This window comes from Cynara cardunculus (genome assembly GCF_001531365.2).
Source record: "Cynara cardunculus var. scolymus isolate 2C chromosome LG 11, CcrdV1, whole genome shotgun sequence".
Lineage (NCBI taxonomy): Eukaryota > Viridiplantae > Streptophyta > Magnoliopsida > Asterales > Asteraceae > Cynara > Cynara cardunculus.
The window spans coordinates 246,434-258,218 of record NC_037538.1 but is presented as its reverse complement, the minus strand read 5'-3'; the positions used below and the strand labels follow the sequence as shown (position 1 = coordinate 258,218).

Genomic DNA, 11,785 nt, shown 5'->3' with positions numbered 1-11,785 from the left:
TTTATGTTCATTGATCAAATTTATGAATTAATGATCTAATGGTTGCAAAGTTGCAAGGTGGCAATTTCGTAATTAGTGAGAAGTCTCGTGGCRTTTATAAATGTTAAGATCTGACGATTGTAAATCTAATCCAAGGGTTGAGAATTGGTCTTACAGGTCTCACAAAAAACCATTGGTCTCACATGATCCCAAGTCTATATATATATATATATATATATACTTGGGATCATGTGAGACCAGACTGTTTTCGTGAGACCCGTGAGACCAGCATTTTACACTTGAAACTTCACAGCAAAATACTGTGAAGGTGACTTTTTAAAACCTTCACAGTGTTTTTGCTGTGAAGGTTCGACTTTTTAAAACCTTCACAGTGTTTTTGCTGTGAAGGTTCGACTTTTTTTAAACATTCACAGTGTTTTTGCTGTGAAGTTTACGTGTAAAAATGTAGTCTTACGGGTCTCACGAAAACATGCTGGTCTCACGTGAACCCAACCCTATATATATATATACATATATCAAGTAGTAATTAAGTTGATGTCTTGTGAAGTTGTAGTGAATGGAGGTCCTCTAAATACTAGTTTGAGGATGAAATGCAAAAAGAGAAAGAAAAAAGAAGGTATTTAATTTGTATGAATAATTAGAGAAAAGAAAAGAGTTAGAAGTAGAAGTAATTACATATAATCAAATAGAGGATGAGAGAGAGAGAGAGAGAGATATCCAATGAAATAACAGGACAACTATAGAGTTGAATAAACACCATATCCATATGTATACAAATACTTGAAAACAAAAATACAAAATAATGAATAAGTTGAATGATGGATTTTATATTCAGGAGTTGGAAGTATTTTTCCATTTTCAAACTAAATCAAATGTTATATACATATTATATATATATATATAGAGAGAGAGAAAGAGAGAGAGAGAGAGAGAGAGAGAGAAAGAGGGGGTGAAGGCAGGAAGGAAAGTAGAAGGATGGTGAGAGAAAATGTTGAGCAAGGGAGGGAAGGATACACAGAAGATGGGACGGTGGATCTGCGAGGCAACCCAATCCTCCGATCCAAACGTGGTGCCTGGACTGCTTGTTCCTTTGTCGTTGGTGCCTACTTCCAACCTTTTTGGATCTTCACTTTACACCACTTTACTCTACTTTACTTTACATCATCATCTTCTCCATCCTTACTTGCTTTTTTCCATTTCTTTTATCATTTAATTAACTCTACTCTCTCTCTCTCTCTCTCTCTCTCTATATATATATATATATGTATATCTCTTAATTTCCAATCCATATGGAGGTTGGTCAATCATCTTCATGTATTATTGGTTTGATTTACAGCTTCTAATCTTTTTTTTTTTAATTTATTTATCAACATGTCTTTCATTTAATTACTACCAAAATATCATTTGGATTCACACTTCAAATTAAACTCTCTTTATTATTATTTAAAAAAATAAAAAATAAAAAAAAGTGTTGAAGTGAATCAATGATTAATAAAATATATGTATGTATATGGGTGCAGTATATGAGGTTTTTGAGAGGATGGCATACTATGGTATCTCATCCAACTTGATCATATACCTAACCACGAAGCTGCGACAAGGGACGGTAAGGTCATCAAACAATGTCACCAACTGGGTGGGTACCATTTGGATGACTCCTATTCTTGGTGCTTATTTGGCCGATGCCGTTCTTGGTCGTTATTGGACTTTCCTCATCTCTGCATTCATCTACCTAGCGGTATGTACCTAAATACCCCTCTCTCTCTCTCTCTCTCTCTCTCTCTATCACGTCATGATTTGAAAAGGAGACATTTGTCTTAAAAATATTTAATTATTACATTTATTTAATCACGCCCATCTTTACTCTTATTAGTAGAAACAAAAGTTTTCTCCATCACATAATCAATTTAAAACAAACTAAAATAAAAAATATCTAACACTTATTTTAAGAGTGTATATATATATATATCTATGCTTGCCTTTTTTTACTTTAATTGATTGATTCCACTTGCACCTCATTCTCACACACACACACACTCTCCGATCTCTCTCCCTCTCTATATCTATATGTATGTATATATATATAGAGAGAGAGAGAGAAAGATAGAGAGATAGCGAGGTGTGAAAGGTTGACCCATTGAGCAAGTAGGTAGGGGTAGTAGCTAGTAAGATAGTATATTCCGTCTTTATCTCCAATTTATAGCTTCCATGTTTTTGTCTTTTTATCTTCATTTCTATCAAATAAATACAAATACAATTTATAATATAATATTTGCATTAGTAATAGTAATAGTAATAGTAATAATAATAAAGGTTCAAATTTAAATTTATAAGCTTCATCCTTTCTCGATTACAAAGTTTAATTACCAAACACTACACTTGATTCATATCTTCTACAAAAACACTTTTACTTCATTTTTCAGTGATACATGCATATCCCTAGCTCTAAAAGGTATGTGAATAAACAAAGCTTGGAATCACATGATATCTCAGCATATATCCACCACAAATCAACAAATGTTTTTTTTTTTCTTTTTTTAAATTATAAAAACAACCACCATATAATACCAAATAAATCGTAAATTCAAAATTACTTATTTTACAACACTGGATCCACCTTTTACGGATTCGACACCCTTCAAATATGCTAATATATTTCATATCCATACATAAACAGATTGGGTTTTAATAAGAATGAAAGTCAACGCCATCTCTAAACTTTTTTTATGCTTTCAACCAAAACTTTAAAACATGCCTCAACCGGAAAAAAGACGCAAAAATACTTTAGGTTTATATCCATCATTTGTACAGTTTTTTCTAACAAAGTGGTGTAAAATTTTGTATAAATTGTGGTAATTCAATTCCAATATATTATTTTTTACATCAAATAAATTATTAAAACTATATTTCATATTCTTAACTTTTATATATATATATATATATATATAATATCCTTACTTTTATAATTAGTTTATACAAATTCGAAGCATATATAAATTTTGTTATAAAAATTTATAACTTGAACAAACCATATACAAACAATTAAATTTATACTATATGTGTTAGTGAAATTTTATTTTCGGTTATGTATTTTCTTTTTCTTTTAATTTCTTTAATACTATACATTATATATATATATATATGTCTTTTTATATGTTTTATTATTTATACATATATATATCATATATAAACTAATATATATAAGTATAATTTATAATATAATTTTATAACTAAACTAGCATTTTTGTAATTAACATAAACTAAAATTATATAGACATCAAACTTGCATAAATATTAAATACTAAATTTGTTGTACATTTCACCAACATCATCTGGTGTAGAATTGTAACAAAATTGTATGAAAATGAATATAAAAATGAGATTTTGGTGATGATGAGATGCCTTTTACCGAGCAACAAAAATCATAAGTTTTCAGGTATAATTATTATAGGGTTTTCTTAACATAATAAGAAATACAAATATTAATTATGCTATATATTGATTTTATTTCACATAAATATTTATTAAGAACATGACAAAAAAATATTGTTTTTGATTCAGGAAAAAAAAATGAAATAAATTATATGCAAATCGAAATTTCAAAACCATATAAACCATAGGTAAGTTACATAGATGAGTGGATCTATATATTAATAAAAATAGAGGAAGCAAAACCAAAAAGCATCTAAATTTGTATACATGAGTGAATTTTGGTCATTGTACAAGTTTAGACAAGTACATAAACCATTTAGAAACACCTCATCGATCTCAAAACGTGGGTTTATAAATTAAATAACCATTCTTGAATTTGTTTATCACTTTCACCTACCTACATGGGATGGCAGCAAATATGCTCACATAAACTTGAATTTGTTCCTTGATTTCATCTTCTTCACAAAAACGCTATTTGTTCAAAATGGATGGATGGAATAAGAAGGCAGGTAGATGTACATCCTCATGGGAGCAAATCTGATACAGAAAAATTTCGACAGTTCATGAGACTTTTCTTCGATTTTTGGAGGAGAAAGAAACAAACTTGAAAGAAGGGTGGAGATGGGTGGTGGGATTCATATAAAACACCAAAGAAGCCATTAACAAGACTCTTTTGCACCTCCTTAATTACCCTCCATTTCTCCATTTTTGTTGATAGTTGCAAATATAGCAATCAATCGCCTCAGTCAACATCATCAATTTCGTTTTGTTTACATCTCCAAGAACACTATATATGTCACATGTTGAAATCACAGAAAAAAAGTATGGCAAGGTTAATTAATAATTAGAAATATATGTATATGGATTGACAACTGATATGAATCTAAAATTTAATTACAGGGAATGTGCTTACTGACGCTAGCAGTTTCAGTATCAGGGCTAAAGCCTCCCACTTGTGATTCTGGGACCGACTGCAAGAAAGCTTCCACCTTGCAACTTGCTGTATTCTTCGGCGCCCTCTATACACTTGCTGTTGGAACTGGTGGCACCAAACCTAATATCTCCACCATCGGTGCCGACCAATTCGACGACTTTGACCCCAAAGAGAAGGCCCAAAAGCTTTCCTTCTTTAATTGGTGGATGTTCAGCATCTTCTTTGGTACCCTCTTTGCTAACACGGTTCTGGTCTACATACAAGACAATGTAGGATGGTCTCTCGGTTATGGCCTCCCTACTCTTGGCCTCTTGATATCCATCTTGATCTTCTTGGCCGGAACACCTTTTTACAGGCACAAGATTCCTACTGGCAGCCCTTTCACTAAGATGGTTAGGGTCATTATGGTTGCCCTAAGGAACTGGAATCTACCCCTCCCAACTGATCCCAAACACCTCTATGAACTTGACTTGCTCGAATATTCTAAGAAAGGAAAATACAGGATCGATTCCACTCCTACACTCAGGTTTAATTATAATTATTTGCATGCATGTATATATGTCTCTCTCTTTATAATTATATATATATATATATATATGATATATCATGCATCTATGGTAATTGATTTCTCCTAATGCATCATCACTTACATTGATCTATAATAATTGATGCAGCGTCTTAAATAAAGCAGCTTGTGTTAGAACAGACGCAATTTCTCCACCGTTGATGCCATGTTCTGTAACTGAGGTTGAGGAAACTAAACAGATACTACGAATGATCCCAATCTTGATAGCCACCGTCGTCCCAAGCACAATGATTGCACAAATTAGTACGCTTTTTGTTAAGCAAGGAACTACTCTAGAGAGAAATATCGGAAGCTTTGAAATCCCACCAGCCAGCTTAGCTGGATTTGTGACCCTATCCATGCTTATATTTGTTGTGCTCTACGACCGCATATTTGTGAGAATAATGGCAAAGTGGACCAAGAATCCAAGAGGGATTACTCTCCTCCAAAGAATGGGTACAGGAATGGTTATCCACATCATTATAATGGTGGTAGCGTCCGTAACCGACCGGCATAGGCTAAGCGTCGCAAAAGATCATGGCGTGGTTGAGAATGGGAAGCAAGTTCCTTTGTCAATCTTGGTCCTCCTTCCTCAGTTTATACTAATGGGAATGGCAGATGCGTTTCTAGAGGTGGCCAAGATCGAATTTTTTTACGATCAAGCACCAGAAAGTATGAAGAGTCTTGGGACTTCTTATTCGATGACAAGTCTAGGGATTGGGAGTTTCTTTAGTAGCTTTCTCCTATCCACGGTATCTCGTGTTACTAAGAGGAATGGTCACAAAGGGTGGATTTTAAACAACCTCAACGACTCACATCTCGACTACTATTATGCTTTCTTTGCAGTGCTCAATTTGTTCAACTTCATCTTCTTTCTTGCAATGGCCAAGTTTTACGTATACAAGGCTGAGGTCTCAGATTCTATGGTCATTCTTGGACAAGAGTTGAAGTCAACTACTACTACTGATCATCATGTGGTAGCTGAAAAAGAAGCGGCATCAAGGTTCAACTTAACTTGAAGACCCAACTAAAAGGAAATTAAAGATTTGCACAAGTAAAACGAAAGAAATGATTATGTAGCTACAACAGTCCACTTGTATCAGCTTTGTTTAATTAGGTCATGTTGCACCTGTAACTTTTGATATAGAAAATGGCATATTATCTCGAATTCTGGATGGATGAAGTTAATAATATTAATCTAAAAACAAAGGAATAACGAATATACGTCGTAATTTCATCAAATATTGATTAACAGCCTAATCCCCTACAAATTAAGAATGAAGAACAAAGATTAGTACACACAAAACCTGAATTCCTCCTGGCCTCCCCAAACAAATTTAACAAAAACTTAATTAATTACATGCAAGATGGATGTTGATATCCTCCCAATTGAGTATTAGTATACATATAGAATCCCCCTCTGATTCTCATGGATGGATCATGGATGTATATATACATGGTGTTTTTTAAGGTTAGGTGGTTAGGCTCGCTTCGCCAGATGGAAAGTTCTCTTCAAGAATAAATTTGCAACACGATCTTTTCTATGGCACAAAACACGCAACATAGTGTTAGGGTCACTGCTGCTCCACCTTCCGGTTGTGGGAGGCATTGGCAATGTTTGCCCTGAACCTACTCCAATACCACTAGCCTCACAAGCCACCACGGTAAAGTCCTCCACCAGCTGCTCCGAAGACCTTCCCATTAAGTCTACCACTCCCTCCACCGTCTCAGCCTCCTTATCTACCACATCCTCCAGAATCAGGCCTTCTCCATAATTAGCAAATACCCTCTTCAAATGCTTTAAATCATCTTCAATCATCTCGTGATCTGCCCTAGTGAAACATCTTGTGCTTCCACCAGCTATTAAAACCATAAGGTAGGCTTCGAAAGAAGCCTTCATCACTTCTTTGATTGCCAAAGGTTGAGCTCGCTCCGTGACGATAGCACTCAATAGAGTGAGGTTCTGCTTGAGAACTCTGAGAGCAGGACTGATTCGGGCATTCACTACATGACCTACATATAAGCTGCCATACAGAACTGAGTTTGAATCAAGGAATATAAGGCGGTAGGCTGCGACCTCAGCTACATGTTGAGTAGCAGCCATAATGGCAGATCGAGTTTGCTCGAAGTGGGGATGGCGGTGTCGGTGGTTTTGCTGCTGCTGCTGCTGGTGCTGGTGGGAAGCTGGAACAATTTTGTTAGAGGAAATGGAGAAACATTTGTCAAGGGTGTTGAGTTGGGATATAAGGTAGTGTAAGGTGTTGAGGCGGATGTAGAGACGTTGTGTTCCACGGCTGGTTGAAGGTCGTGGATGGTTGCCTTCTTCCTCCAATCCTAAATGATATGGACTCATCCCAGCTGCTACGGCACAAGGTGTCGCCTTTTTCCAGAGTTTCATGAATTTTGAGCCTCTGCTACATCGTGTTAGAGGAGGGAGTGTAGGAATGTAGTTCTGTTTCGAACCTGAATGATCAACAATCAAACAAAACATCCATATATATATATATATATGGTTAAAAATTGAATAACAGTCATCGACAAGTGTTGTAGCTAGGAATTGAGTATATACCACATGACGCAACAAAAGTAGTATAATGTCGCAAAATTTTCTCAATGCCGTCTGCAAATTCTTGAACCAAATCTTGAGAAATAGCAATGGGAATTTCAAAGAAGGAAACCAAAACATCTCTAGACTGCTTCATTAGCTCTACGGCTGATTGTGCGTAAGGTTCAGTTTTGGACTTGGGGTTCCATGTCTTCATAAACGAAAACAAAAATAATCATTTGATTAATTATACATGAAACAATGATTAATTAATGGTAGTAATGATTGGTTAATCGATCTTACTTCTGTTTCTTTAGCCCTCTGAAGCACATCTTTGACTTTCTTGAGCCTCCCGTTAATGGATTGTCTTAAAAACTTTAGAACGATGGAATCGACTTCGTAAGGATGCATCTCCCTGACGACAGTCTTTCCCCCATCCTCACATTCTACAGAATCTTCGACCACCAAGTTAACCAACGCCTTTTCAAGCTTGTCGGCCCTTTGCAAGACTGTGAGCATGTCGTGGGTAATGTCAGAGTTACATGCCAAGTATTGCTTCAACAACACCCCGTAGCATGAGTGCAGTGTCACTGCTGCAACTCCAGCTGATATTGGGTGCCATTTCTTCAACACCACACTGAAACTTTTTTTCTCTTTAAATGCCAATTCTTCTGTTTCGTCTGCCAATCCAACAAGCGTTTCCCTCACTTGATGCGATGGCGTCGACCGGCTTATTACATTTCTGTTTCCTACCATCTGTATAGTATATAAAAATGATTCATTATATATACCAGTAATTAATTATTATTCGATCAATTGTATGCATGTACGTATGTACCTTGGAGAATGCATTCTTTAAAGAGGATCTGGTATATTGGTCAACCTTGTTCCCTGCAGAATCTGAAGTTACAGCCGTTACATCTTCCAAGATTCTAGTGGCCGTGAAAAGCAGAGGAAGAATATGCTCCATCACGCCAATGTTGTCGGTACTAAAAGTTTGATGGTAATCCATCAGTTGCTTATCGCACCAAGTTGTGATTGAAGTTAAGACGGAAGACAATATCTGTACGTAGACAGGCTCTCTATCAACTTTCTTGGCATCGTTTGCCACTTCCGTCAACATGGTGAGGGAGGCACTAAGCAAATCATTCTCCGAATGTCCTGTCATTACGTATTGCTGGAAAAGTATCCAAGTGAAACACAAGTCGTGTATGGGTTTGTTGATCCCAAAAGTAGTCCATGTTTTCTTCATTAACTCCAGGAGCTCATCCACCTCATCAAGGATACATGGCTCGTCTTTTAAGTCAAAGATGGAATGGAGAAGGGCGACGTACAGGTTGACGTTGAAGGGGAAACCATCAGCCCAATGACAAGTATCGGCTGGGGAGCCATCAGCACTCCTCCATGCCAAGGAAACCACACAATTGCAAAGGGTCCTCATGGTCTCGGAGTTTTTGCCAATGTCGATGGGTTTAAGGTCACTAGTACGAATGATGTCTCGAAGATGCATAGCGAAGGTGTTTGATTTGTCCAAGGGGATGGAGGGGTGAAGGAGGAGTCCGGCCTCGAGGATATGAAGTTGACGTTTTTGCCAGACGTGATACTCATGGGCATCGTTGAATTCAGATGGCTTTAGATGCCGAATAAGTTCTAAGGGGAGGATGATAGTCTCTGCACGTCTCCCCATCTGATAGAGAAAAGATAATGAATGAATGCATGAATTAGCAGTAAATGTAGATGTACATGCACATGCATAAAGCTTACTTGGCCAACGAGTGTTCTCATAAGCGTCTTGCGAAGTCTGTTATCGCTTGCCTCGGAGACCTTCATCTGCTGTCTCATGATCTCTGCAGATGTGAATGGCCTCCTGGACCTGCTTCCTGGTACGGTGGAGAAGCCAATCCCGGAGGTGGAATTACCGGGAGATAAGGGATTGGAGCCACAGGAGTTGCTCCTCCGTGAAGAAGGAGAGCGGCGTAGCATCTTCAAGCCAAGGGCCCTCTTAATCTTGCTGGTTACTGCCATGCCTACGCCATGACCTGCTTTGGAGGGAGATCCTTGAGCAGCTTCGGCAGTGGTCTCGGAGGAGTAAAATTGAATGGCATTGCGACCTCCAAAACCAGGGGAGGACCTGCATGAGGTGAAGAAAATTTCATAAGCGGTCATGCGAATGTCATCAGGGTCAAGGGATTGGAGGGTTCCGAAAGGCCAAGAAAGGTGAAGGTGAAGGTGAAGGTGGTCTTCCATGGATAAATTGCCCGGGCGGAAGGGAAGGGAGGGGAAAAGACAGTCCGATATTGTCTGGAAAATCTAATCTCAATATTTCTTGAGACAACAAAATAGGAGGAGAGAAAAAGGCAGTTAAATTTGTTTGGACATGGTTTTTCACATCCCATCCGCCATCCTAAATTTTCTTTTATTGCTTTCCTCCCAAATTAATATACATACATATGATAATATATGCTATATATATATATGTATCTTATATACCGAATAAGATTCTCGGTCTTTGATATACTCATTTTATATATAAGATATATAATTCATCATCGAATAAACATTTGGTAAAGGTCCTTATCAAACAAAATTTAAAAAAAAAAAAAAGACTAAATTCTAATGGTAGTGGGTCACTCCTATTTTAAACTAAATATGCCTCTTAATTTTGATACCAACTATATATTAGATTATTTTTATTAAAATTTGACGTTTATTTAATAAAAAAATCTGTCGATAACTTTTCTTTGATTTTGAACAAACTATTCATGTTTTATAAGGTTTAAGATATATGATTTAAATTTTAGAGCAATACTTCATATTTTATATACAACTATCCATATCCATGTAGAGATTCTTGGAGTTGAAAATGGAATGGAGAAGAACAAATGAAGCTTGGACCAACTTCAAATTAAATTACCCATCATAACATAACATAACATAACAATACAACATTTGGCATCTGCTTCCATGATCCAACTTGTATACATACTATACATGTTTGTTGGAGCATTTCCAAATCTTTTTTTAAAATTTGGATATTTCCTCTTTTTTTCTTCTTTTTATTTTACTAGAAAACTTAATACAGTTATTAGAGTAAACTTGTTCCAAATTTCTAAAATATTATAATTGTTGCAAATGTTTTTAGTTTTTGTTTTCAATACTTTCTAAAAGCCAACAGTATTTAATGGTATCTATCTAAAGCACCACATTCAAACCAAACCAAACCACTCAACAAATTAATTTCATTTTTAACTTTTTGGGTTATCATCATATAATTACCGCTCACCTTATATACATATTGTTGTTTGAATAGTATATACTATTACTATTACTTGCAATTGTACATTTATGACTATTGCCACCTTCAATTGTACATTTGTGACTATTGTAACTTCAGTACGATATTAATTAATTAGCAAATTGATATCGAGTTATATATGATATATTACTTTGTATGTTAAAAGATGAGCAATAAGCATATACTCAAACAAGTAATTATGTAATCTCTAAGCATATATTACAATAAAATGGATCTAAGTTTTAGGAGTGGGATGTTAATTAAATATCCTAATCATAGATTTAAGTTTAGAAGATCAAACATGTATACAACCTATATATGTAGATGCATGAATTACAATAAGTGAATTGTAAGTTTTTTAAGACAATATATATATATATATATATATTGAAATAAAACATGATATGTATGTTTTTATAGGACATATCGATAAAAAGATGTGTGAATAGATCTTTCTTATAAATGTCATGTAATTAAGATGTAACAAGTAGCCTAAAAATTAGTTATGATTCTTAAATATGCCACAATATATTATTGGTTCTTATAATCTTAAATCCTGTAAAATAAAATATAATTGTTGTGGATATAAACCCTCTTTCCCAAACAACTTTTCTTGTATGGTGGGCATGAAAACCCATATTAGTCTTTCATAGACAATGATAACAACTAGAACTAAACTTAACACATGATGTATACCGAATATTTTCATTAATTAAACGTGTTACATATATAGCATAATGTATACGTAAAACATATAATTAAACCGGTCTTGAACATGCATGAATGATGTGTAATTGAAATACATATATATATATATATATATAGCTTGAAATGAAATAAATATAATGAAAGCTATATATATTATGTAAAAATGAAGAATTAGCAAGTACGTAGGGATGGGATATGGGGCCTGAAACATGTGGTGATTTGTAAGAAAAAGAACCATGGAAATTGAAGGGTGTGGAATGGACCACGTTCGTAGATGTTGACCCATCTAATTAATAAAGATGCTTC

At 35.3% G+C, this 11,785-nt stretch overlaps 2 protein-coding genes across 2 annotated transcripts; one reads left to right on the top strand and one right to left on the bottom strand.

The window, feature by feature from the left end:
• Positions 1 to 927: 927 nt before the first annotated feature.
• On the top strand, positions 928 to 6,081 carry LOC112521489 (protein NRT1/ PTR FAMILY 5.2-like). The gene is made up of 4 exons (XM_025130382.1): positions 928 to 1,099; positions 1,521 to 1,738; positions 4,333 to 4,892; positions 5,041 to 6,081. The coding sequence occupies exons 1-4, from the start codon at positions 976 to 978 to the stop codon at positions 5,948 to 5,950; spliced, it is 1,812 nt and encodes a 603-aa protein (XP_024986150.1). The 5' UTR covers positions 928 to 975; the 3' UTR covers positions 5,951 to 6,081.
• A 330-nt stretch (positions 6,082 to 6,411) lies between these two features.
• LOC112520871 (protein unc-13 homolog) lies at positions 6,412 to 9,723 on the bottom strand. Its single transcript, XM_025129488.1, has 5 exons — positions 9,241 to 9,723; positions 8,315 to 9,163; positions 7,780 to 8,232; positions 7,501 to 7,687; positions 6,412 to 7,394 (listed from the first exon to the last, which is right to left on the bottom strand). The coding sequence occupies exons 1-5, from the start codon at positions 9,721 to 9,723 to the stop codon at positions 6,412 to 6,414; spliced, it is 2,955 nt and encodes a 984-aa protein (XP_024985256.1).
• Positions 9,724 to 11,785: the final 2,062 nt, after the last annotated feature.

Coding starts and splice junctions, on each gene's coding strand:
- LOC112521489 (XM_025130382.1), top strand. CDS start 976: ATGGTGAGAGAAAATGTTGAGCAAGGGAGGGAAGGATACACAGAAGAT. Junction 1,100..1,520: donor TGCTTGTTCCTTTGTCGTTG/GTGCCTACTTCC, acceptor ATATGGGTGCAG/TATATGAGGTTTTTGAGAGG. Junction 4,893..5,040: donor GATTCCACTCCTACACTCAG/GTTTAATTATAA, acceptor TAATTGATGCAG/CGTCTTAAATAAAGCAGCTT.
- LOC112520871 (XM_025129488.1), bottom strand. CDS start 9,723: ATGGAAGACCACCTTCACCTTCACCTTCACCTTTCTTGGCCTTTCGGA. Junction 7,688..7,779: donor AGAGGGCTAAAGAAACAGAA/GTAAGATCGATT, acceptor TCGTTTATGAAG/ACATGGAACCCCAAGTCCAA. Junction 7,395..7,500: donor TACTTTTGTTGCGTCATGTG/GTATATACTCAA, acceptor TTGATCATTCAG/GTTCGAAACAGAACTACATT.